The sequence below is a fragment of the Rhineura floridana genome, chromosome 3 (assembly GCF_030035675.1).
Source record: "Rhineura floridana isolate rRhiFlo1 chromosome 3, rRhiFlo1.hap2, whole genome shotgun sequence".
Lineage (NCBI taxonomy): Eukaryota > Metazoa > Chordata > Lepidosauria > Squamata > Rhineuridae > Rhineura > Rhineura floridana.
Window position 1 is genome coordinate 214,662,442 of NC_084482.1, and position 27,523 is coordinate 214,689,964.

At 43.7% G+C, this 27,523-nt stretch overlaps 2 protein-coding genes across 7 annotated transcripts in view; both read left to right on the forward strand.

Annotated features, from left to right (window-relative positions):
* The window catches only part of LOC133381534 (zinc finger protein 420-like), a 48,349-nt gene extending 40,083 nt beyond the window's left edge, over positions 1-8,266 (forward strand). For all 6 annotated transcript variants that reach the window (XM_061620738.1, XM_061620742.1, XM_061620743.1 and 3 more), the window contains 3 exons: positions 788-865; positions 1,997-2,123; positions 4,048-8,266. In XM_061620738.1, the coding sequence (XP_061476722.1) occupies positions 851-865; positions 1,997-2,123; positions 4,048-6,449 (2,544 nt within the window). In that variant the 5' untranslated portion in view covers positions 788-850 and the 3' untranslated portion in view covers positions 6,450-8,266. The remainder of the gene's footprint in view (positions 1-787; positions 866-1,996; positions 2,124-4,047) is intronic.
* Positions 8,267-8,320: 54 nt separating this feature from the next.
* Positions 8,321-19,016, forward strand: LOC133381554 (zinc finger protein 883-like). The gene is made up of 5 exons (XM_061620807.1): positions 8,321-9,575; positions 9,852-10,103; positions 12,288-12,370; positions 13,561-13,687; positions 16,559-19,016. The coding sequence occupies exons 3-5, from the start codon at positions 12,296-12,298 to the stop codon at positions 18,100-18,102; spliced, it is 1,746 nt and encodes a 581-aa protein (XP_061476791.1). The 5' UTR covers positions 8,321-9,575; positions 9,852-10,103; positions 12,288-12,295; the 3' UTR covers positions 18,103-19,016.
* Positions 19,017-27,523: the final 8,507 nt, after the last annotated feature.

Consider the following 27,523-nt stretch of genomic DNA (forward strand, 5'->3'; position numbering starts at 1 on the left):
TGCTGGTTACGGCCTTCCCAGAAATCAGCTGTAGAAAAAGACTCCTGAAGGAGACCTGGGTCCTTTCTGCTCTCAGCTGGCGAACGAGCATAGTTGTCCACAGCACCTGGATGGGGGGGGCAGAGAACGATCTCAGGCTGAGAGGGGGGACAAGGAAGGGTGTGGGAGTCTCATCCATTGTCAAGGGAGGAGAAGCGGCGGTCAGAGTGGAAGGGGCATCCTTTTCTAAAAATCATTTTAAAAGAATGATGATTTTAAATATAAAATAGAGAAGAGAGGTGGAAAGGCCAGAAGCGGCTGAAGATTTTAAGGCGGGGGTGGAGAGAAATGGGCTACCCAGTAAAGCTCAAGAGAGGAGAGGAAAGAGGTTTGCTGAATACGGAAGGGAAAAGGGGGTTCAGGGGGGATGTTCTTTCCTTCAGTGCAAAGATAACGTGGCAGAGATAAGATTCAATTAAAGGGCGAGTGGAGTTTAGATGGGCCAGTGCAGAATTCAGCAACAGTTAAGTTCCGGTTAATTTCCACCTAGCATGTTCGTCTTCTGAGTAGAGTTAGGCTTAAAAGGTTGAGATGCGTACATTGTTCTATTTTGTTGTGCTATATAATCATTATTCAATTATACTATTCCATATTTCTCTCTTCCCCCGGATTCATTCAAATGTGACATGCAGTTGATTTCTCTTTGGTCACCACCCCCTGCCATTTTAAATGTTGACATGAGGGGTTGGACAAAATAGGGCTGTGAACTAATTAGGTAATAACTGGGCCTCTTTTTTTTCCTTCATAGGCTGTGAAAACGCATTGGAGTGACGTTCTGGGTCCTTCTTTCCCTGGAGGGGAAACAGCCACCATGCAGCCAGCTCAGGTGGGAGAAAGATCGTTGGGGAACAGCAGGAGAGGGTCCGTCCTCAGCACAGGGGGACTAGTTCTACGGGGCCTTGTCTCTAACCCCCTTTACTTCTGGGGCTTCCTCTGAGGGAGTCTGTTGGCTCTGCTGAGGTTTTCCCATGAAACTTTGACCATGACCTACGAAGAGTGCTGCTGAATCAGGCCTAAGACGATCTGGTCCAGCATCACAGTGCCCAAGCAGATGCCTCTGGGAAACCCACAGGCAGAACCTGAGTGCAACAGCCGTCTTCCAGAGATTCCCAGGAACTGCTGTTCAGTAGTATACTGCCTCTGACACTGGATGTCGTACGTAGGCCTCATGGCTAGGAGTCGTTGCTGGCCTTTTCCTCCCTGAATTTCTCTAATCATTTAATGCCATCCAGGTTGGTGGCCATGACTAGATGTTGTGGTGGTGAATCCCAGAGTTTAACTCTGTGCTGTGTGAAGAAGCGCTTGCTTTTATTTCTCCAAAAGCTGCCAACATTTAGCTTTATTCAATGGCCCTTGATGATAATACCAGAGAGTTTCTCCGTACCATGCATAATTATATACATCTCCACCATGTCTTTCCTTACACATAATTTTTATAAGCTGTAAAGCTCCAAATGTTGTTCTACCCCTTTGATCATTTTGGTTGCCCTTTTCTAGACCTTTTCCCAGCTATACAGTACCCTTTTTGAGGAGAGGCGACCAGAACTGTACTTGGTATTCTAAGGGCAAAAGCCATATGTGGTTCTGCTTTAGAATTTAATACTGGTTTTGAGTAGTTTTCCCAAAAGAGTATTCAGCTAACCTACCTCTTCATGGATCCCCTTTGGATCCTCTTTTTAAAAAATCTGATTACACTGGCCACTTAACACTCCTCAGATATGAAAGGCAATCTGAGGGACAAGTTACATATTTTTGTTAGAAGATCAGCAATATTACATTCGAGTCCTTTAAGAACATTACCCTTAGGTAAATGCCATCTCAATCCACTGATTTGGGAACACTGAAGAAACAATCCCCAATTGCCTCATCTCTCTTTGGATTCTGAGTGGAGGGGAGATAATTTCCACACTTTTCCTTGGATTGTTTATGAGGAATGTGTTTTGTTTTCATATCCCAGGGTCTGGTGACCTTTGAGGAGGTGGCCTTGCATTTCCCAGAGGATGAATGGGCCCTGCTGGATCCAGGCCAGAGAGCCCTTTACACGGAGGTCATGGTGGACGTTCATGAGATGATAACCTCCCTGGGTAAGGATCCCAATTAGATCACTTCAAGGGTATTGATGGACTTAGCCTGGGCTTTAAAAGAAGAGCCCTGCTGGATCAGGCTAGAGGCCCCATCTAATCCAGGATTCTGTTGTCATGGCAGCCATCCAGATGCCTTTGGGTAGCCACAAGCAGGATGTGACTGCAACCGCACTCTCCCCACTTGGGACTTCCATACTGCCTCAGAGACTGGAGGCAATACAGGCATCATAACAAATGGGCACATGTTCTGTGACTTATTTATCTCAAGTCAAGTGTCTTATTGGGAGTGGGTAGATGGGACTTGGTCATGTCATTCAGAGTACACAGTACTAAGTTGGAGTGACCCAGGAGCTGCAAGCGGGAAGGTGTAGGTTGGGGCTGTGTGAAGCACTTGAATAACTCTGGAAGTTTGCCCCTGTAGCCTCAACCTCTCCATTGCCTTGATCCTCCCCCTCAAGGTAGGTGACAGCCACACCACAGCTGAGAGGCCAGGTGCGTAGCTGTCCCTCTCCAAGGCGCCTGCACCTGGATAGCAGCAGTATAACTGACTGGCTCTCTTTAGGGCAGACTCATTTGTGTATATATATTTTTTTGATGAATTTGAAATATAACCACATCTCCTGGTTGGAAGAAGACGGAGGTGAAGACCTCTTTGTCCATGGCTTAGCAGAAGAGGAGAGATGAGCAGGTAGATGGGTGATGGGACCTCTCTGTCTCGGGGAATTATGACTAAATTGATAGAAAACTAAATTGTTGAATTTGACGGGCTCGTTACCTAGCACAGGCATTCTCAAACTTTCTGTGCTTAGTTCTCACTTGACACACCTGAAAATTACTGAAACCCACCAATCTCAACATGGTGGTGCAGGGCAGAGCCAGTCATAAAATGGTGGCAGATGAAAGCACAATATGACATAATCAGCTGGTAATTACTGACATTTTCTACTAATAATTAGCCCATCTTTGGTATCTACTTAGCAACATCATTTGCCTTGTGGCATGGAGTTCCATAGGTAACCCATTTTGGTATGTATTGATACTATTTATACTATGCACTTCTACATGGGGCTGGGCCAATTACAGGTTGTTGTTAAATTGTTTATAATGTTGTGTTTTAAAATTGTTGTAACCTACCCTGAGCTCTTTGGGTGAAGAGCGGGTAATACATGTTAATAATAATAATAGTCAGGTCTTCATTCTCCATTTCCACCTCAGCTTTCTCTGGTCTCCACCTCACACTGCCCTCCTCAACTGCCTTTCCAAAATCCGTCACCAAGCAGCTACTGTTAATAATAATAATAATAATAATATTTAATTTGTTTGTCGCCTATCTGGCAATTAGCCACTCTAGGCGACGTACATTAAAAGAGATAAAATACAATAATAACAGATGTAATCACATTAATAACAATAGATAAAATACTGGACAGTCATCAATACATATAAAAGCAATTATAATAACATACGATAAATGACAGAATCATGGTGATTTACCCAATGACCTCAAAGGCTTGCTGGAATAGCCACGTCTTCAGGGCCTTGCGGAATACATCTAGGGAAGGGGCATGTCGAAGATCATATGGGAGGGAGTTCCAGAGAGTGGGGGCCACCACAGAAAAGGCCTTCTCCCTAGTACCCACCAACCTAACTGTTTTGGTTGGAGGGATTGAGAGAAGGCCTTGTGTGGCTGATCTAGTTGGGCGGCATAATTGGTGGCGGTGGAGGCGCTCTTTCAGGTAAGCTGGGCCGTGTTAAAATAGGTCTGTAACATAGCAAAAGTACAAGGCCTTGAATTTTGACAATTACACTCTGACATCAAGAGCAGTCCCAGAAATATTTCTTCAAAGTACGAATCATAAATAGGCAGATATCTGCACAGCATTTCTTCACAGCATTATATTTGCTTTTCTTTTTATTCCATCAGGAGGAATCTGGGGGATCGTGGCTCAGAGGGAACCATCAGAAATATCACCAGAAAGACCTGAGGAGCACAAGAAGGAACAACAATTGGGGAGTCAAGATGGAGCAGAGAGGGAAGAGGAGAGCAAAATGCAGAAGCCGGGGAATGAATCCAGAGCTTCTCAGGGTGGTGAATATAAAATTCAACAGGAAACTCATCACCTAAAGGAAATGGGAATGCCTCCTGAGTGCAGTAAAATCTTAAGCTACCAACAAACCCTAAATCAGCGAGGGCATATGGCTCACAGAGAGGAGAAAGGGTATGAATGTTTGGAGTGTGGAAAGAGATTTTGTCATAGGTCAAATCTTACTGTACAAAGAAGAGTACATGCAGGAGACAAACCATATGAGTGTGGAAAGAGCTTCTGTGAGTGTGGCACCCTTACTAAACATCTAAGAACTCATACAGGAGACAAATCTTATAAATGCTTCGACTGTGGGAAGCATTTCACTCAGCGTGGTGCCCTTACTGTGCATCAAAGAACTCATACAGGAGACAAACCTTATAAATGCTTCGACTGTGGGAAGCACTTCACTCAGCGTGGTGCCCTTACTGTGCATCAAAGAACTCATACAGGTGACAAACCTTATAAATGCGTGGAGTGTGGAAAGAGCTTCAGTCATAATAAATCCCTTAGCTTTCATCAAAGAACTCATACAGGGGACAAATCTTATAAATGTTTGCAGTGTGCAAAGAGCTTCTCTCAATATTGCCACCTTTCTAGACATCAGAGAACTCATACAGGGGACAAACGTTATAAATGTTTGGAGTGTGGGAAGAGCTTCACTCAGAGTAGCAACCTTACTGTGCATCAAAGAACTCATACAGGGGACAGACCTTATAAATGCTTGGAGTGTGGAAAGAGTTTCAATCGGAGTGGCGACCTTACTGTGCATCGAAGAACACATTCAGGGGACAAACCTTATCAATGCTTGGAGTGTGGAAAGAGCTTCAGTCAGAGTGGCAACCTTACTTCGCACCAAAGAATGCATACAGGGAACAAACCTTATAAATGCTTGGAGTGTGGGAAGAGCTTCAGTCGGAGTGGCGACCTTACTGTGCATCAAAGAGCCCATTCAGGGGACAAACCTTACAAATGCTTGGATTGTGGAAAGGACTTCACTAACAGTAGCGCATGTACAATGCACCAAAGAACTCATACAGGGGAGAAACCTTATAATTGCTTCGAGTGTGGAAAGAGCTTCAGTCACAGTGGCGCCCTTACTGTACATCAAAGAACCCATACAGGGGAGAAACCTTATAAATGCTTGGAGTGTGGAAAGAGCTTCAGTATGTGTGGCACTCTTACTAAACATCTAAGAATCCATATAGGGGACAAACCTTACAAATGCTTGGAGTGTGGACAGACTTTCAGTAAGAGTGACAGTCTTGCTTCTCATCAAAGAATTCATCCAGGGGACAAACCTTATATATATATATATTCTTTATTGTTACAGTCAATGACCAGCATGGACAAACCTTATAAATCCTTGCAATGTGGAAAGAGCTTTGCTCAGCATTGCCAGCTAACTAGATATCAAAGAACTCATACAAGGGACAAACCATACAAATGCTTCGAGTGTGGAAAGACCTTCAGTCGTAGTGGCGACCTTTCTAAACATCTAAGAATCCATAAAGGTGACAAACCTTACAAATGCTTCGAGTGTGGAAAGACCTTCAGTCGTAGTAGCGACCTTACTAAACATCTAAGAATCCATACAGGGGAGAAACCTTATAAATGCTTCGAGTGTGGGAAGCACTTCATTCAGAGTGGTGCCCTTACTGTGCATCAAAGAACTCATACAGGGGAGAAACCTTATAAATGCGTGGAGTGTGGAAAGAGCTTCAGTCATAATAAATCCCTTAGCTTTCATCAAAGAACTCATACAGGGGACAAACTTTATAAATGTTTGGTGTGTGGGAAGAGCTTCAGTCAGACTAGCGGCCTTACGGTGCATCAAAGAACTCATACAGGGGACAAACCTTATAAATGTTTGGTGTGTGGGAAGAGCTTCAGTCAGAGTAGCGGCCTTACGGTGCATCAAAGAACTCATACGGGGGACAAACCTTATAAATGCTTGGAGTGTGGAAAGAGCTTCAGTCAGAGCGGCAACCTTACTTCGCATCAAAGAATGCATACAGGGGACAAACCTTATAAATGCTTTGAGTGTGGAAAGAGCTTCACTCACAGTAGCGCTCTTACTGTACATCAAAGAACCCATACAGGGGAGAAACCTTATAAATGCTTGGAGTGTGGAAAGAGGTTCAGTGAGAGTGGCACCCTTACTATACATCAAAGATCTCATACAGGGGACAAACCTTATAAATGCTTGGATGATGGTTATGTTAATAGGTTTCCTGCTTAATCTCGCTGATGTCACTCGCTCAGACCTTACGTTATAGCTCCTAATTGCTTTTGCTGTATCACTTCCCACTATTAAAGCAACCCCGTTTCTTCTTAATTTCTCAATGTCTGCATAAAATATTTTGTAGTTGCCTGAATGATAATGTCCCATTCCCCTCCATTTTAATTCACTCACACCAAGTAATGTAATGTTGATACGTTCCATTTCTTGCTTGACAATTCTAACTTTCCCTGGTTCATGCTTCTTGCATTCCATGTTCCTATTGTGTGCGTCGTACAACTCCGGACTCTCCTTTCTCATCTGTGCGCATCAGCCTCAGGGCTTCCTTTCGGCTTTGATCCAGCTGCGTCATTAGTCACAGCGCTACTCATACTTGTCCTTTGTTCTTCCCCAGTAGTTCGGTGAGTGCCTTCTGACCTGGGGGTCTCATCTTCCAGCACTATCTCGTGTTGCATTTTGGATACTCTGTTCATAGGGTTTTCGTGGTAAGAGATACTCAGAGGTGGTTTACCATTGCCTTCCTCTGAGTTTGGATGCATCTTAGTCTGGTGTCTCAGCTTTGACCATTCCGCCTTGGGTGTCCCTGCTAGGAGTCTAGCCTCTTGGACTAGATTCCTACTGCCTTGCTGTCATCTTCTTTGACACTCAACCCGCTCACCACGTTAAGGTGTGCATCCTAGAGGAGGCTTGTACCTTTGTTTTATTTTTTAAAAAATACAACTCTTTTGATGTACCAGATTTGCACAGTTCTTAAAACTATGTGTGTCACTCCAAGCCTGACAAAGATTTGGAGTCTCATGTATAAAAGGCTGCTGCTGCTTTTCCTCCACTTTTCTTTTCCCGTTTCTAGTACCTGTAAGGGCAATTTTTAAAATAGTTTTAATACACTTGTTTTGTGTAGGAGCAGTCGGAGGACTTCTCTGCAAAAGAGTGGTTTAATTTTTTTTTAAAAAAATGCTGGAACCACTGATAGAAAAAGGCAGACTGCATCCTTTCCTTTGGGTTGATGGAAAGAATATGGAAGTGGGTATATGTGTGGTGATAGATGGCATCCAGCAAACATCATCATCATCATTATTAGCATTAGCATTTATTAACCGCCCTTCACTTGGAGATCCCAGGGGGGGTTACAGTTTTAAAATACGGTATTGAAACAATAACAGTCATGGTTTCCCCCAAGAATCCTAGGAAGTGTAGTTTATAACGGGTGCTGAAAGCTGTTAGGAGACTCTTGTTCCCCTCACAGAGCTATAGTTTTCTGGGAAGAGGAAATGACTGTTAAACCACTATTCCAAACTGTGGACTCTCAGCACCCTTAACAAACTACACTTCCCATGATTCTTTGGGGGAAGCCATGACTGTTTAAAGTGGAATAAACGTCTGGTGTGAATGTCAGGTCTTTATTGGGCATTTGTTCAGTTTTTTTTTTTATGGGCTGGTGATACGACAACAAAAGGCATTCATCCTTCTTTGCAAGGCATTTACACTGTCTTAGGAGCGCGCTGTTGGAAATTGGCACAACCTTTTTTAAACACGCAGGATTTTTATTGTTATTTTTAATATGGAGGAATAGTGTCAGATTTAGGAACAAGCCAAGAAAGCCATGGCTTAGGGTCTCACATTATAAGGGGCCTGCAGCCCACATCCACACCAGATGTTTATTCCACTTTAAACAATCATGGCTTCCCCCAAAGAATCCTGGGTAGTGTGGTTTGTGAAGTGTGCTGAGAGTTGCTAGGAGATGCCGTATTCCCCTCACAGAGCTACAATCCTCAGAAAAGGGTCACTGTTAAACCACTCTGCCCACTGGAGCTCTGTAAGGGGAGTAGGAGTCTCCTGACAACTCTCAGCACCCTTCACAAACTACACTTCCCAGGATTCTTTGGGGGAAGCCATCGCTGTTTAAAGAGGAATAATGTCTGGTGTGAATGTGGCCGCGATAACTAAGAAAATGAAATCCCTTTCGCTTAAATAAACTTTTGTGTAAAACCCACCACCAAAATTCCGAACTCTGACCTCTCCATCCCAATCCCATCAACTCCCTTTTCAGGGCTGCTGGATTCCTCGCAGCATCCACAGGTTGCCCAACCTCACCTCAGACCTCAAGGAGGAGACAATGGGAGCCAACCTACCAATGCATTTTAAGGTCCCTGTTCCATACCAGGCATCATCTCTGCTAATCCTCTCCTTGCCACTTGCCGCTTGCCCACCCCAACTCCTCCATATACCACTACACAGGTCTGTTCACTCTCAATGTTCAACCCCCCCCCCCAAATATATATATATTTACATAGGAGGATGTTGTGTTGAAGAAATTACAAACTCCCAGAGATCAGGGCTTGAAGCTTCTTTACTGATCTGGAGACATTCAAGAGGCAGCTGGACAGACACCTGTCAGATATGCTTTAAGTTGGATTCCTGCATTGAGCAGGGGGTTGAACTTGATGGCCTTATAGACCCCACCCAACTCTACTATGCTGGGAAAAACAAGGGTGTAGAAAAAGAGGATGGCCAAACAAGAGATGGATTGATTCCATAAAGGAAGCCACAGACCTGAACTTACAAGATCTGAACAGAGTGGTTCATGACAGATGCTCTTGGAGGTCGCTGATTCATAGGGTCACCATAAGTCGTAGTCGACTTGAAGGCACATAACAACTCTACTATTCTATCATTCTAGGAGCTTAGCAAAACTGAAACCGAATTGACCAGGCCATGCTCTGACAACTCTAGCTCTGCCCAATCTTCCATGCCTCTTAACTATAACTCTCAGCATGCAACTCACCCACTACAACACCGCAGGTGGGCAGAGGCGTATTTTTCTATTCTGGAGACCATTTTAAAGACTACTTTTATGATACCACTGGTTAAGCAAAAAAATTAACAACAAAGAGAACTATTGAAAGTGGATGTTAGAAGAGAAAAAAGCAGCAGGTCTAAGGGCAGTTAAGGAAAGGATCAAAGTTGACATTTTCGTCATTGCAGCTACAGAGAAGGGACCTAAGGGAAGTTCTTTTGCTGCTTCTGTTTACTAACTGCTCATCGGTGTAATGTTCTTCTGTTCCTTTACATGAGAAGTCTTCATATATTCTAAGGAAGGAATCATAAGGTGTCTTGATTTAAAAGGTACACACTAAAGCATATAGGATTACTGCACGTTTGTGTATGTTTTGTTTAGAATACTAGTATTTATTTTTCATTACAAGCTAGATTGCACTTCCATTAACTAAGTTCTGCTCTCTGCATTTGGAAATGCAAATGAAGCTTTTTGCAAGGTATGTTTTATTTAGGTTTTTTTTTCATATTCGCCCATGTACAGATGCAAATATAACGGTTTGTTATTCATGTTTTCGTTACTCTCTCTTATAATGTAATACACTTTTTTTCTCTTTATTTTTATAGTATGGGGCCTCTGAGAATTGACATGGCCTCAGGATGTCTTCATCTGGCCCTGTGGAGGAGGGACACAGTCCAGAAAGTTGCTGACCCCCTTATAATGTGAGAAACAGCCAAGGGGGCTTCCGCCAGTGTGCTCTTTAATGGTTAACAACAACTACGGAAGAGCAGCAATTCCTAGAGCAGACAGGAAGGTTGCCATAGAGGGACTTCCCTTTCCTGTCCCGCCTACCCGAAAGGAATGCTGGAAGTGAGCACGTGAGTCTCTTGTTGCTTGCTGAAATGTTGGGGAGGGGGCTGCATGGAGCGAGTCCCAAGATCAATGTGCACAATTTGGGGTGGGGGTTGGGAGGAGGGGGTGTTGGGAGAAAGCGGGGACCCCCCTTTTAAGAGCTCCCCTCCATCAGCGGACTCCCAGGGTTTGAGGGTGCAATCCTGACCTGTGGATCCCAGCTCTGCCCTCCTGCTGGGTCCCACCTGCCTCCACCCCTGAGCGTGGCCCGTTTTGAGTATCCCTCGGGAACAGCTATGTTTTGAGTGATGAATAAAGTAATGCATGTAAATATGAAAGCCATCAGGGTTCCCAAATGGTGGTCCACGAGCTTTGTTCAGGTGGTCTACAGCATGCCCACGTTGAATACTCATATTGATTTTCATTGTATTTTGATTGCTTTTATTTCCTATATTGTATTTTATTACTATTACTATATTGTATTGTATTACAATTTTAATTCTATGGAATGCAAACTCTAGTACTGAAAAATACAATTTAAGACATAAAAGAAACAATAAACACAATTTAAAATCATACCCCAATCTAGCACAGTGCATTACAATTGCTACTTCAGGCAGGAAAATATTTAGCTGGTCCGCCAAGACTTTTAGCAATTTTCAAGTGGTCCATGGAGGGGAAAAATGTTTGCCTTAGACAGCACTGAGCTGCATGGACTGACTCACTATAAGGTGGCTTCTTAATATTCCTTGTCTCGCTCTTTAGTTTAGCCTTGATATTTTAATAATGAGATTATTTTTTAAGTACTCTCCTGCCAGCTCTCTTTGCATCTCCCCCAGAATTAAAATTGCCACTTGATTTAACAAAGCAAACAAGTGGTCATGCCCTCGTCCTCTTTAACAGACAAAAGGTTTAGCAAATGAAGGGTTTTGTGAACCTGATGCAAATTAGCCAGCTGGAGGTTGAAAGCAGAGGAGCAGGAGGATAAAAAAAATATTTGGCAAGGCTTATCCTTCCACGCTTGTGTCAGACGGATGTTAAAAGGTTTAGGGTTTTTAAAAACACCTGCAATGGTTTTAGTCATTTGGTAGCTGTTGCCAGGTTCAACTGGAACTCAGCACGAACAGGAATTTGTAGTGTTGTTCCTTTGCCCAGATAGCCTTCTTCTTTATTGATACGTTTCTATAGTGTTTTATTTTGTTTTCTTTTAACATTTTGTAAGTTGCTTTGGGACCTTCGGATATCAAGCGAATAATAAATTAATAAATAATAACAGTAATAATAATAATTAAATCAGCCCCTTGTCAATAATAAGCCAATAATAAACCCCTCACCTTCCTCGATTTTAAGCTCTACAAAATATTGGACACTTTCTCCTATTGTGGCGGTGGTGGCAGCGGCCTTCCCTGAAAGCAGTAGGAGAAAAACATTTAGATGGGAGATAAAATAGAATCACAGAATAGTAGAGTTGGAAGGGGCCTATAAGGCCATCAAGTGCAACCCCCTGGCTCAATGCAGGAATCCATATTAAAGCATTCCCAACAGATGGCTGTCCAGCTGCCTCTTAAAGGCCTCCAGTGTCGGAGAGCCCGCTCCAGTGAACAACAGTTGGTGCCCCTGTAAAAATGTTGAGGTGAAGTCTGCCTCATACGTTCTCTTCAATTGCAATTATTATCAAGGGTATAGAAAGGGCCTAATACATCTTACCACACTGCTTTGCAGGCCACTCCCTTGAGTCTCTTATGACTATTTTACTACAGGGCTCAAATAAATCACTGTGAAAATGGCAAAATGGCTGGATCTGGGTCTTCTGACCATACCACTCGTGTTTGGTTGACTCTCTTTACAAAAATTGATCTGTATTTTCATAATTTGTGTATTCTTTCCAGCTTGTATTAACATGCATCTTTGTTAATTTGTAAGTGAAGACTCATTCATTCATTCATGTGTAATGTGCTATTGATTTCTGTTTGATATCATTATGCTTGTATCTTTCGTCAGCTGGAACGTATTCACCAATCTTCAGCTGACATATTTAAAATAAATCTCTCCAAACACCTTTTGGCCTCTCAGGCCCTGTTTGGTCACCACCTGCTCACCCATTGGGACAATTTAAGAACCTCATTTTCAATTTTGACATGAGGGGTTGGACTAAATAGGGGTGTGGACTAATTTAGGTAAAAACTGGGCCATTTTTTCTCCCCTCACAGGCTGTGAAATGGCATCAGAGCGGCATTCTGGATCCTCCCCCCTTTACCCTGGAAAGGAAACAGCCACTATACAGTCAGCTCAGGTAGGACAAGGATCATCGGGGACATGTTGGGGAACAGCTGGAGTGGGTCTGTCCTCGGTACAGAGGGACTAGTTGCAGGGGGGTCTGTCTCTAACCTCTTTTACTTCTGAGGCTGCCTCTGTCTGTTGGCTCCACTGAGTTTTTCCCATGAAACTTTGAACGCTTAGTTGAATCAGGCCCAAGACCCATCTAGTCCAGCATCCAGGTTCTCACAATGCCCAAGCAGATGTCTCTGGGAAGCCCACAGGGGGAACCTGAGCGCAACAGCCCTCTTCCAGAGATTCCCAGGAACTGCTGTTTAGTAGTATGCTGCCTCCAACAGTGGAGGTAGTACGTAGCCCTCATGGCTAGTAGCCATTGGTATCTTCCATGAATTTGTCTAATCCTCGAAGTTGGCGGCCATCGTTGCATGTTGCCATATCAAATCCCAGAGTGTAACTCTGCAGGGTGTGAAGAAGTGCTTCCTTTTCTTTCTTCAGAACCGGTAAACACTAAGCTTCATTGGATGACTCTCAACTATAGTATTGAGAGGAGAAAAACCTCCCTCTGTCCACTTTCTCCACAAAAGGCATAATTGTATACATCTCTATCATGTCCTTCCTTGCTCATATTTTTTTATAAACTATAAAGCTCCAAATGTGGTAACTTTTCCTCAAAGTGGAGTTGCTCTAACTCTTGATCATTCTGGTTGCCCTTTTCTGAACCTTTTACAGCTGTAAAATATCCTTTTTCAGGAGAGGCAACCAGAACTGTACACAGTATTCTGAGGGCAGAAGCCATGCTAGTTCTGCTTCAGAAAGACTTGTTGTTCTTTAAGTTTGGTCATTCTGTCTTTTATAATGTTTTCCATTCATTTTCCTGAAAGAGGTATTATGCTAACTGGCCTCTAATTTCCTGGAAACCTTTTGGATCCACTTTTTAAAACATTTTCTTACAATTGGCCACTTACCAGTCGTCGGATATGGAAGGCAATCTCAAGGATAAGATACGTATATTTGTTAAAAGATCAGCAATTTCACAGTTGAGTTCTTTAAGAACTTTACCTTTAATTAGATGCCATCTCGACCCAGTGATTTGGGAAGGAAAGATCCCCACTTTCCACGTCTCCCTTCAGATTGTGAGGGGAGGGTAGTGATTTCCACACCTTGGCTGAGAGTGTTCATGAGGTAGGTTTTGCTTTCTTATTCTAGGGTCTGGTAACCTTTGAGGAGGTGGCCTTGCATTTCACCGAGGAGGAATGGGTCCTGCTGGAACCAGGCCAGAGAGCCCTTTACAAGGCAGTCATGGTGGAGATTCAAGAAATGATAACCTCTCTGGGTAAGGATCCCAACAAGCGTGTTAATGGACTTACTCTGGACATAAGAATATAAGCCCTGCTGGATGAGCCAAAGGCCTATCTACTTCAGGACTCTGTTCTTGCAGCATCCAACCAGATGCCTGTTGGAATCCCACAAGCAGAATATAAGTGCAATAGCACCCTCCCCACTTGTGATCCCCTCGGATATGCCTCAGATATTGGTGGTAGTATTATTTCTTAGCATTTATTGCCCGTGCTTCACCCAGAGGTCCGAGGGCAGGTTGCAACAACCTTAAAATGCAGTGGTAAAAACAGTTTAAAAGAACTAGAATCACAAAATAGGTTGGGTCCTAAGATATATATGTCTCAGGTATTGAAGGCCAGAGCCAAAGAAGTGTGTCTTCAGCATTTGCCTATATTTGTTCAGTGAGGTTCCCGGACGCACCTCAGTGGGGAGAGAATTCCACAACTTAAGGACTGCCACAGAGTATGCCCTCTCCTGGGCCATTACCCCCCAAGCTTCTGAGGGTGGTGGAACTACCAAAAGGGTCCCCTCTGCTGATCCTGAGAGGCTCTGTAGGGAAGGATGCGGTCTTCCAGATATTTGGGACCTAAGTCGTTTAGGGCTTTAAACACTAATGTGAGCACCTTGAATTGGGCCCAGAAACGAACTGGCAACCAAAGCACCTGTTTTAAAACAGGGGTTATATGAGATCTAAAAGGAACCCCAGAATGTCCCATTTTGGACATTATTATTATTACTACTATTACTGCTAGAATCTATTACCCGCCCTTCACCCAGAGGTCCCAGGGTGTGTTACAACAACTTAAAAACACGTCATTAAAACCAGATAAATACAACCCAAACAACATCACAGAAAATAAGTTTCCAAGTCCTCTTCAAGGCCAGCTCCATATAGAGCACAATGCAATAATCTGATCTTGAAGTTACCAGAGCATGAAGTATTGTGGCCAAATCATCTTTGCCCACAAGGGGCTGAAACTGGTGAACCAGCCAGAGCTGGAAAAAGACACTCTAGCCACTGAGGCTGCCTGAGCCTCCAGTGACAGTGTTGGATCCAGGAGTACCTCCAACCTGCAAACCTGCTCCTTCCAGGGGAGTGCAACCCCGTCCAAAACAGGCCATTTCCCCACTTCCTGGGCATAACACCTCTGTCTTTTCAGGATTTAGCTTCAGTTTTTAGTGGCCCACATCCAGCCCATCACTGCCTCCACTCTGGTCACGGCACCTCAACTGCCTTTCCTGATTCAGATAGCATAGAGAGAGAGAGTTGGGCGTCATCTGCATATTGATGACACCTCACTCCACATCTGATGACAGCTCCCAGCAGCTTCTTGTAGATGTTAAATAGCACAGCGGACTAGATGCAACCCTGCTGAACACCGCAGGACAGCTCCCATGGTGCCAAACAGTAGTCTCCTATAGCTACTTTTTGGAAGTGTTCCTGGAGGTATGAGCAGAACCACTGAAGCACGGTGCCCCAACCCCCACCTCCCTGAGATACTCCACAAGGATACTGTGGACAACAGTATCAAAAGTTGCAGAGAGATCGAGGAGAATGAGCTTAGTTGTACTTGCCCTATCTCTCTCCTGACAGATGTCATCAACCAGGGCAATCAAGGTAGTTGGTTCCAGGCCAGACTGGAATGGATCAAAGTAATCAGCTTCCTCCAAGCATGCTTGAAGGTGGACCACCACCACTTCTCAAGCACCTTGCCCCAAAAGAGGAAATTTGCTGCTGGGTGATAGTTGTTTAACACTTCTGGATCCAAGGAGGTCTTCTTAAGGAGGGAATACACCACCGCCTTCTTCATAGAATTATAGAACAGTAGAGTTGGAAGGGGTCTATAAGGATTCCAACCCCCAGGCCAATGCCGGAATCCAACTGAAAGCATACCTGACAACTGCCTCTTGAATGCCTCCAATGTTAGAGAGGCCACCACCTCCCTAGGTCATTGGTTCTACTGTCATGCCATGCTATCAGGATGTTTTTCCTGATGTTCATCTGAAATCTAGTTTCCTGTAACTTGAGCCCATTATTCCATGTCCTGTACTCAGGGATGATCGAGAAGGGACCCTGGCCCTCCTCTGTATGACAACCTTTCAAGTATTGGAAAAGTGCTGTCATATCTCCCCTCAGTTTTCTCTTCTCAAGAATAAACATGGCCAATTAAACATGCATCTTTAATTTAATAGCATTGTGGTCACTGCTCCCAATCGGTTTGACAACATTAACATCTCTCTAGCTCCTGGGTGCCACATAAGATTAAGCCCAGGGTTACCACTTCTGTGGTCAGCTCCATGACCATCTGCTATCTCGAGCCAGTCTGTGTCAGGGTAGTTAAAGTCACCCACGACTTTGGAAACCCATGACTTCTGTCCAACAGGCAGATAGTCATACATGTTACAGACAGCGCAAAACACTGGAAGACCCCCACACCTCTGCTGGCTTCCTACCTGCATTATTGTTTTTGTAACTTATTGAGTTAATTTATTGAAAGCTTTGGTTTCATTTAGGTCAGGAAACAGATAGGCAGAATGCGATGCCCCGGCCTTCTTGCCCTGCTGCTGATCTCTGTATGCTGCTTAACTTTCCTTGACGCTTTGTCTGCCAGGGCCGAGACACTTTGTCAGCTGCTGGCTCCTTGTAGTTTGTGGAGGAGGCTCCCTTACTAGGCTGTTCTAAATTTATATGTGTGGCTGATTCCTCCCAGCCACTCCTGCCAGTGAATGAGTTCAGGGGCCTGAGTCTGTTTGACAAATACACTCTTGACATCAAGGGAGGTCACAGAAATGTTTTTTCAAAGTACAAATCATAAACAGACATTTCTCCACACCATTTTACCAGCCTTCCTTATTATTCCCTCAGGAGATGTCTGGGGGATCACGGCTGAGCGGGAACCATCAGAAATATCACCAGAAAGACCTGAGGAGCAGAAATTTGGAAGTCAAGATGGAGCAAAGAGAGAAGAGGGGAGACAAACACAGAAACCAGGGGATGAATCCAGATCTTCTCAGGGTGCTGAATATAAAATTCAACAGGAAACTCGTCACCTAAAGGAAATTAGAATGCTTCCTGAATGCAGTAAAATCTTAACTTGCCAACCAGCTCTAAATCAGGGAAGGCGTATCAGAGAGAAACAACACAAATGCTTGAAAACTGGGGAGCGATTTTTTGATAAATCGAGCCTTGTTAGACATCAGACACTTTACACTAGAGAGAAACCAAATACATCCTTAGGCTGCGGGGAAGGTATCAGTCAGAGTGGAAGTCTTGCTTCCCTTCGAAAAAAGCATATAGAGGAGAAATCATATGAATTCTCCTTGGAGTGTGGTGAGTGCTTTAAGCAGGATGATCAACTGGCTATACATCAGAGAAGTCGAACAGAGGAAAAACCATATACATGGCCTGACTATGGGAAAAGTTTTATTCAGAGATATAATCTGACAGAACATCAGAAGAGTCACACAGGAGAGAAACCATATACCTGGTCTGACACTGGGGAACATTTCAGCAACAGGTCAAATCTTACTGTACATAAGAGAGTGTACACAGGAGAGAAACCATATAAGTGCTTGGAGTCTGAAAAGGCCTTCCAAGTGAGCACAAATCTCAACTCACATCTAAGAATTCACAGAGAGGAGAAAGTGTATGAATGCTTGGAATGTGGAAAGAGATTTCATCATAGGTCAAATCTTTGTGTACATAAGAGAGTGCACACAGGAGACAAACCATATAAATGCCTGCAGTGTGGAAAGAGCTTCCGTCAGCATTCTTGCCTTACGGTGCATCAAAGAACTCATACAGGGGAAAAACCTTACACTTGTTTGGAGTGTGGAAAGAACTTCAGTGAGCGTGGTACCCTTACTAGACATCAAAGAACCCATACAGGGGACAAACCTTATAAGTGCTTAGAGTGTGGAAAGCACTTCAGTCGGAATAGCTTCCTTACTGTGCATCAAAGAACTCATACAGGGGAGAAACCTTATAAATGCTTAGAGTGTGGAAAAAGCTTCAGTGAGCGTGGCACCCTTACTCAACATCAAAGAACTCATACAGGTGACAAACCTTATAAATGCTTGGAGTGTGGAAAGGGCTTCAGTCAGAGAAGGTCTGTTATTTCACATCAAAGAACCCATACAGGAGACACACCTTATAAATGTTTGGAGTGTGGAAAGAGCTTTAGTCGAAGTTACAACCTTACTTCGCATCAAATAATTCATACAGGGGACAAACCTTATAATTGCTTGGAGTGTGGCAAAAGCTTCAATAACAGTAGCAACCTTACTTCACATCAAAGAACTCACACAGGTGACAAACCTTATAAATGTTTGGAGTGTGGAAAGAGCTTCAGTGAGAGTGGCATGCTTACTAAACATCAAAGAACTCATACAGGGGACAAACCTTATTAATGTTTGCAGTGTGGAAAGAGCTTTAGTTAGAATGGCAAACTTAAGACACATCAATGGATCCATACAGAGGAAAAGCCATGTAAATGCTTTTAACATGGAAAAAACTTTAAGCAGAATTCCAGTCTAAATGTAAAACAAAGAATCCAAACAGTGGAGAAGCTTGATAAATATCTGGAATGTAGAATGAATTTCAGTCAGGATCACACCCTTGCTACACATTAAGTGGAAGTTCTGGCTTACGACTGAGGAAGGCCTGAATGTCTGGCTTGATGACAAGGCTTAGGATCCTGCGAGCCCTAAAATGATGGAAAACTGTTCCTTCGGGTGTTTGTCCTGTGACCCTTCATTTCCCAAAAGAGGAATGTTTAATAAGAAAAGTAGGCCGAGAGAAAAGGACAAATCAGAATACAGAAAAGTTGGGGTGTTTATGGTGATCAAGAAAAGGCTACGCTCAGTCCTAGAACTCAGTACTATATTTATTTATTTAGAACATTTGCACCCTGCTCTACAGTCAAAAAGGCTCAATCCCTGCCCACAGCTTTACAATGTTAAAAAACATGACGCATGAGGAAAAGGGGCAAAGCAAACTTGGGCACCAGTTCTTAAATAATAGTTCTCATGATGTTCTCTCTTCTCACAAAAAGGTCTTACTCCTTCTTTGCTTAATTTTATCTTTGCTTTACTCCAATTGTTTTCTACTAGACTTTTTGCGCCTTTTTAACCCAGCTTGCCTTCTTGCCTTCTCTTTCAGAGAACCTGCCCCTTCTTCCGTTTGGAGGCTGTTTGTGGCCATTTTCCTCTAAGTCAGTCCTTTGGGGCTGGAGTTTTGGCTCATCATCAACTTTGAACAGATCTTGCTATTCTAGTGCTTATATACATAAGTTTTGTATTTTAAGGTTTTGGTTATTTCCAGGTGAGGTTTGTATTTTTCTATTTTTTATTTTCCTAATCTTTTCCCCTCATCTCTGTTCTTCTGGATCCTATCTGTAGGCTCCTACATTCAACTGGTTCCTTTCAATCCCTTTCCTCAGAATCTTTCTTTTGTCTTTTTCTTAATGTTTAGGATAAAAGCCTATATATGTGTAACAGCAAAGCTTTTACCAGTTTGGACTGGTGGAAGGTAAGTGAAAGAATCGCATAATAGTTAAAATTATTACTAGCTTTGCATGCTGTAATAATTTCTGAGTAGAGTTATGTTTGCATATCCATACTCTCTTTGTTTTCCAGGTAATAGCATCTACTGATCCTTATTTCTTCCTTCTCTAAGATTCAATAATATGCTGTGGATTTCTTTTTGATAGTATCATGCTCCTATCTTCCATCGATTGAAATGCATTCGCTAGTATTCTGATGTACTTAAAAGTCCATCTTTCCAAACTGAGTACAGTATACCCTTTGAGATCACTCCTCTTCATTGATGAATGGACTCCCAGCGGACAGAAGTTGAACTATATCACTGCTCCAAGTGAGGGAGTCTTCAGGTGGAAGTCGTTCCTGTTGGGACAGCCTGTCTCCGGACAAAAACACAAAATGTGGTCCAGCTACCATCAGAGCCAAGATGTAAGGAGCAGAGGCTAGTCGGTGTCAGTGCCACAGCTTTTTGACTTTCTTCCCTACCTAATTCTGGAACCTTTGAAACCATACAGATGTTGCTGGGCTCCAACTCCCATCAGCCCTTGTCCACACAGCCAGTTGTCACGGATGAGGGAGGGATATTTCAGCAACATCTGGAGGGCCACAGGGCCCCCATCCTTGCCAGAATTTATGGATAGGTACAGCTTTGATTGGCAAGTAAAAATGTTTTCAGTTTTGAACTTGTAAAAAAGGGGAGTTCTGGCTATCTGATGCCTCTGTTAAGCTCTTTTAATAGTTTTTTTTTATTTTGTTTTTGACAACATTTTGATATTTGTTTCTATATTTGTCATGGAGTCTGGGCTGATTGTATTTTAACTGTTTGTAGCCTCTTACACTGCTCAAAAACTTGTATAATAAACCTCTTGACCTAGTCAAGAAAGAAGCCATAATAGTTTAGAAGGTGCATTAATGTTCCAGGCTGTTTCTGTATGTGTTTGTTTGCCTTCATCCACACGTGAGCTCTGCTGATTTTATGCCTCCAAAATATGTTGCAATGTTGCCTGTCCAAACTAGTGGGCCGTGCATGATGGGACGTATTTGTTGTATGTTGTTCCCTCCCCTCAATTAATACTTCCTCCACCCTCCATCAGTTCTTGAAACCTGAGGTCCTTTGTGCACATGCGTGCAGGTATTTGTTTACCCCTGAGCACAGGTATACCAGATTCACATGAACAGTCAAAAATTTAAAGAACGTGTGTCCTGCTGCAAGCCAGGAAAGTTTAGGTCCATTGTGGGCATGCACACAGGTATTTGTTGACCTGTGCACATGCACCTTTAAGAAAGATACATCTTTTGATACACAAGATTTGCACAAAAAAGCATTTTAAATTTTTAAAACTGTCACTGCAAGCCGGGCAAAGATTCAGAGTCACTCACACAGAAGGCTGATGCCTCTTTTCCTCCCTTTTTCCCATTTCCAATTCCTGCACGGACAAATTTCATTTTTATTTTTAATACAGCTGTTTGGGTAGGAACAGTCTCTACAAAAGAGGAGTTTTAAACGTTAAAAAAAAATTACTGCCTTCCTCAAAAACTGGTGGAAAAAGGCAGGCTGCATCCTTCCTTTGGGCTGATGGAAAGGAAATAGAAGAAGAGACTCATGCCCAGCGTATGGCTTTGCTATTTATTATTTGATTTATATCCCGCCCTTCCTCTCAGTATAGACCTGCTATGTAATCTAAAATGATGCTCTGAAAGCCTGAGACACCATACAGTATGCCTTGTATTGAGGGATGACTCTGCCTGTAAATCTCAATTGGATGCAATGGAGGTCCTGTGAATAGGAATTAAGAGGAGGGAGGGAACTTTAAATCCACCTGCTTACTTTGTACACAGCTGCACAATGTCAAACACCTAGCCATCAACATATAAGCACAAGCAAGACCCAAAGTGTAAGAAAGGTTCCATAATGGCCCTATAACAGTAAACCTACCCCCCAAATAGCACTCTGCACTGTGAGCACTCTGCTCCCGGTCTAGGAAAAAGGATAAACTAAGAAGGAAGCTGTGGACTTGTCTTTCCAAAGGCCAGAATGCCAAATGTTGCACCTCGTGGGTATATTAGAAATCAAAATGGAGTTCAGCTATGCCGTGTTAGCACGAGGCCACATTTTAGTGAGAAATTCCAGAGAACTGCATTTAAAGAAATACAGTGACTTGCAAAAATACTCGGGCCTCTGACCAATGCTCTCATTATTGAACTACAAATGGTACATTGTAATTTCATTCTGTATGATATTTTGTTTTGGAACACTGAAACTCAAGTTCAATTATTGTACGGTGACATTAGTTTTATGTTGCAAAACGTTTGTAAGAAACATAAAAAACTGAACCATGTTGTGTGCATAAGTATTTAGCCTCCACATATTAATATCTGGTAGAGCCACCTTTTGCTGCAGTAACAGCTTTAAGTCTTTTGGGGTAGGTATGGACCAGCTTTGCACACAGTGTCGGAGAGATTTTGGCCCATTCTTGGCAGATTTGCTCCAGGTCGTTCAGGTTGGTTGGATGTCGCTTGTGGACCGCAATTTTCAAAGAGCGCCACAGATTCTCAATGGGATTGAGATCAGGACTTTGACTGGGACACTGTAGGACATTCACCTCAGTACTCAGGCCTCTGACCAATGCTCTCATATTACTGAATTACAAATGGTACATTGTAATTTCGTTCTGTGTAATATTTATTTTGGAACACTGAAACTCAAAATCACCAGCACCTTGAATCGAGCTTGGAAACATACAGGCAGCCAATGCAAGCGGGCCAGAATCGTTTTTATATGTTTCAACCGTTTGGTCCCTGTTACCAATCTGGCCACTGCATTTTGCACAAGCTGCAGTTTCTGAACCGTCTTCAAAGGCAGCCCCACGTAGAGTGCATTGCAGTAATCTAGCTTGGAGGTTACCAGAGCATGGACAACTGAAGCCAGGTTATCCCGGTCCAGATAGGGGTGTAGTTGGGCTACCAGCCGAAGTTGGTAGAAAGCACTCCATGCCACCGAGGCTATCTGAGCCTCAAGTGACAAAGATGGTTCTAGGAGAACCCCCAAGCTACGAACCTGCTCCTTCAAAGGGAGTGCAACCCCATCCAGGACAGGTTAGACATCCACCATCCGGTCAGAAGAACCACCCACTAACAGCATCTCAGTCTTGTCTGGATTGAGCCTCAGTTTATTAGCCCTCATCCAGTCCATTGTCACAGCCAGGCACCGGTTCAGCACATTGACAGCCTCACCTGAACAAGATGAAAAGGAGAAATAGAGCTGTGTGTCATCAGCATACTGGTGGCAATGCACTCCAAAGCTCCAGATGACAGCATCCAACGGTTTCATATAGATGTTGAACAGCATGAAGGACAAAACTGACCCCTGCGGAACCCCATACTGGGTATGTGTAAAGTGATGTCCTAGCCTTGCTGGGGAGGGGGAGGTAGCTCCTCCCTGATTTGGATGGTTCAGCTGAACAGGCCTGCCTGTATCTTTCCGAGCTCGATTCAAGGTGCTGGTTTTAACCTATAAAACCTTACACAGCTTGGGACCACAATACCTGATGGAACGCCTCTCCCGACACGAACCCACCCGAACACTACGCTCAACATCCATGGCCCTCCTTCGGGTGCCTACTCCAAGGGAAGCTGGGAGGCTGGCAACAAGGGAGAGGTCCTTCTCAGTGGTGGCCCCCAAATTATGGAATGATTTCCCTGACAAGGTGTGCCTGGTGCCAACACTGTTATTTTTTCGGCGCCAGGTCAAGACTTTCCTCTTCTCCCAGTCATTTTAGCATGTGTTTTTAAATTGCTTTTTTAAAATGTGTTTTTAAATTTGTATATATTTTTAAAATGTTTTTAATTGTTGTAAACCACCCAGAGAGCTTCGGCTATGGGGCGGTATACAAATGCAATAAATGAATGAATGATTAATAAATAAATAATAAATTAAATAAATAAATAATCTTTTCAAATGATCTGGACAGCTTAAACCGCTTTGAACATTGTCTAGAAAATACAGTAGATAGCTGCCCATTAAATGTTTACTGCAGAGGGGTAAGAATCCCAGATGAATTAAGTGGCTCTACATCAGAACACTGAGGTTCATCACATGAAGGAATACTGAGTTTCAAAACAGATATTAGGATCCAACCTTACCAAGACAGGACAGAGTCCCACAAATCTCCATGACTTCCTTATGCAAAGCTCTCTGGTCAGGATCCAGCAGAGCCCGCTTCATTTCTGTGAAATACACAGCCACATCCTCCAAGAACACTGGACCCTGAAAGGAAAGGAAATATTTCCTCCTCAGAGAAAACATGAAGATGATCTACCATCTGCATTCAAAAGTTAGTTCAGGGCAGAATAATGTTAACAGCAGCTTTGAGAGAAGCTTTGAGAAATTCATTCAGACCCATGGAGATGAATAGGGGACAGAGGCACCCAGGTTGCCCCCAGACTCTTCCCCTACCTGATTTGGTGAGACAGCAGCAGCTTCTCCACCACAAAGAGGAGATTGCTTAGTAGGTCTTGCCGACATCATTCCATCACCTGTGAGAAAATGTGTTCAGAAGCCATTATTGTATGCTTGTCTCAGAGCTTAAGTGATTATATGTCTAACTGCACAAGATCTTATCAGTTGAGTGAGTTTCAGATGTTTATTCACAGTTTATATTGCTGTTGTGTGATAAAACATCTCTCCCCATTTGAGCTTTCAGCCACAAATCATAGTGCTAGTTCCTATGTTCAAAATCTTAACATGATATAAATAGGAGCATTTCTGAGTTGCGGAAAAGGCTGGAGACAAGATCAAAGGAGTCAAACTCAACAGAAAGGAACCAAATGGAGATTCATCCTTACCCAGAGGCCCCCACCTGGTGCACATCCCAAAGGCAAGGCCTCTGTGCACATCCCAAAACGAAAGAGGTCACAACTTGGCAACACTGACAGGGACGTAATATTCACTGGATATTCTTCAATTCAGAAGGGATACCAAGTCATAGATCCCAAAACTGGCAAAGTTGGTGTATGCAGAGCTGTCCACTTTGATGAAGGAAAGTGCGCACACCGACCAGAAGGGGTGCCACACCAAACAGATGACAGCAAAATGGAAGAAGAAGCTGAGTTATTCTTCCACCACAGAAGATATAACAATAATATACCCAGAGCTTGGAAAAGTTACTTTTTTGAACTACAACTCCCCTCAGCGCAATCCAGCGGCCATGCTGGCTGGGGCTGATGGGAGTTGTAGTTCAAAAAAGTAACTTTTCCAAGCTCTGAATATACCTGCAGAGGAAGGCAAGAAGTCTGAGCCACAAGAGGCAACTGAGCAAAGAACAGGCATCAGAGACAGAAGGGGCAGCCGAAGCACCAGCGTCCAGACGCTCTGAATGCACCCCTCAAAGATGTACCACCAGAGAGACTTGCTTACCTTGTGAGAGGTAAACTTCCAGAGCCAGAGACCTGGAAAGAGATTGAAGCCTTACCTAAAGCTGAAGCTGAGAGGTGGAGGCAGGCAACTAAGGAAGAGCTGGAAGCTCTACACAAAAGTAAAACTTGGATACTGACCAAGTTACCTCAAGAAAGGAAAGCTGTAGGCTACATGAGGAAATTCAAGATAAAGCCAGATGCTAAAGGAAATGTTGAGAGATACAAGACAAGCCATCAGAAAACTTCTGTATATCAGTACTGTTACCAGGCCAGATGTGGTGGTAGCAGTGGGATACCTCTACCGGAAAAAAACAGCTTGCCAACCAAGAAGGACTGGGAAGCAATCAAGGATGCATCAGACTCATCGAGTCAGAAGGGGTGAGTTCACGAACCAAGCACATAGATGCGAAGCACCATTTCATTAGAGATACCTACCGTAGAGGTCTACTCAAGATGGAGTATTGTCCAACGGAAGATATGACTGCAGACACTCTCACGAAGGCGTTGGGCAAAGTCAGACACTGCAAGCTGTGAGATAAGATGAACCTTGTGGGCTGAACCAAACACTTGTTGAGGAATGTTGGAAGTGGGGCAAGAGCAACTCCTGTTTTGTTCTTTTGTTTATGTTCTGTCAAGAATAGCTAACTTTGGTCAAGCTGAAGTGAGGCAACCAGAGAGAATTCTGGGAGCCTGTGGCCTCCTTAAGATTCCCTACTGGAGAAGATCCGAAGCTCAGTGTCAGACAGGCAATTTACAACCTTGCAAGGAAATGCAACTGATTCTTAGGTGTTGCCCCTTATCAGCTTCCTGGGATTAAAAGTCAGGACGAGAGGATGTTGTAGATCGGGACACCTGGATGATTCTGTCTAGCTCTCTCAATCTTCAAAGACTTCAAAGGAAGGGAATCCCCAGCAGGGGCGGGATATGGCTATTTACTGACCCCCCTCCTTGTTGAGGAAAATAAACCCATAAATATGAAGAGGGTTCTTTCAAAACAGACTTCCCTCTTGTTCCATCTACCTTGACTCGCTAACGTGTAACAGGGACAGCCGTTTGGGAACCCGGCTGCTCCACAAAAGAATAGAGTTACCTGGATGTAAATATAGGACCTCAGTTAGGATAAGTCTTTCTTTTGTTTCTTGTCTGTATTGAACATCTCTCCTTTTGTTATGCCAATGACCATGTGTAGCCAGCCTGAGGGTGATTAGCTTTAAGGAATCAAACTACTATTTCTCCTTTTATATACCAACGTATCTACTCTTAAATAAACAATCTTTGTATAAAAGATGTGTATTGGCTTGCAGGGGCATCACTAAGGGGGTGCGGGGTGTGTGGGCTGCACCCGGGTGACACCATGAGAGGGGTGACACCCAGAGCCACCCCACCCCTAGGCACCGGGAAGCAGGTCAGCCGAGCAGCCGATTCTTCCCCAACCCAGCCATTTAGCTCGTCGGCGCTCCAGCTCCGGGGGCCCAGGGGGAGTCCTTCTGTTTCTCTTTCTCTCCGGCAGCACCGACGGGGCCAGGCGTCTACGTGAAAGGTGGGACCGCTCCATCGTTTTTCACCGGCTGGCCCTCAGGAGCTCGACTTCACCAAGGCAAAGTCTGGCATGGCAGCGCCGGTGGCTCTAGGTAAGTGAGCACGCTGCGGTCCTGCAAAGCTGAAGCCGGAGGCGCCTCTCCAAATTCCTTCCTGGCTACCGCCGGCGGCCAGAATTCCCAGGCAATGGGTGGTTCCGCTCCTTGTTTCAGTAGTTTTGTAAAAGTTGGAATAACTAGAATCTTGCTTCTCTCGCCTTAAGATTTTGTTCTGGTGGTGGAACAACTAATTTTCCCTCCTCCACTGTGTCCTGCAAACGGTTTTATAGGTAGAAAGGTTGCTACGGCTTGCAAACTTTTCCAACCCAAAAATATGTTGGCTTTTATATGCTAATTCAATGTTTGTTAACTCTGATATAAATACCATTCATTCACATTGACTTGAAGCCCTACTGCGTTTAGGACTGTAGTCTTGCAACGCAATCGTACGCATGTTTGCTCAAAAGCAAGCCCACTATATTCAATGGGGCTTACTCCCAGTTAACTGCACATAAATAAATCTGCAGCTGTTCTGCCCTGTTCTATGCATAGTTAGGTGTACCTATGTTCAGTGAAATTAACACATTCAATAATGCCTCTCTGCTTTACCACCTGATATTTCACCTGGACTGCCATATATAGTAAGGGTACTAAAGATTGGGCTGTTGCAATTACTCCGCCCCCACACTGGCCTCTAAAACTCTCATTCAGAATAATCTTGAGTTATGAACAAAGCTTGGAAAAGTTACTTTTTTGAACTACAACTCCCATCAGCCCCAGCCAGCATGCCCACTGGATTTGGGCTGATGGGAGTTGTAGTTCAAAAAAGTAACTTTTCCAATCTCTGGTTATGAATTACCAGCACAGCGTCCTTTAAGCGTTTGGATTTTGCAGATTGGGCAATGTCAGTGGTTAGAATTGTTTGTAGAAAGTAACCAAGCTTGGCAACACTTGCAAGTCTCTCTGTTAGCATGACTTGTGTTTTGGAGCTAAGTTTTGGATTAAGGACTGCTATTGAAAAAAGCACTAGACAGGTTTGTTGTACTTTAGCCAGATGTAAGCAGAACAATAGTTTGCATGGGACTCAGCATCACTCCAAGGGTAGCTCCACACATTTACAGGATAGAATATGCATTCTGCATGCACAACTAAGTTAACTGACATCAGTGGCCTTCAGTGCATCCAAGTCAGTTAAAGATTGTAGCCTAAGACAGAAAGCACAAATGAGTTTCTCTTCCTTTTTTGTCTGCGTGCTTCTGTAAGAATAATGTGCAAAGAAGGAACTCATGCATGTCCTT

What these genes read in the sequence shown, in the direction of transcription:
- LOC133381554 (XM_061620807.1), top strand. Translation starts at nt 12,296, where the DNA reads ATGGCATCAGAGCGGCATTCTGGATCCTCCCCCCTTTACCCTGGAAAG. An exon ending in CCACTATACAGTCAGCTCAG is followed by an intron (nt 12,371 to 13,560) that starts GTAGGACAAGGA and finishes TTCTTATTCTAG; the next exon opens with GGTCTGGTAACCTTTGAGGA. An exon ending in AGAAATGATAACCTCTCTGG is followed by an intron (nt 13,688 to 16,558) that starts GTAAGGATCCCA and finishes TTATTCCCTCAG; the next exon opens with GAGATGTCTGGGGGATCACG.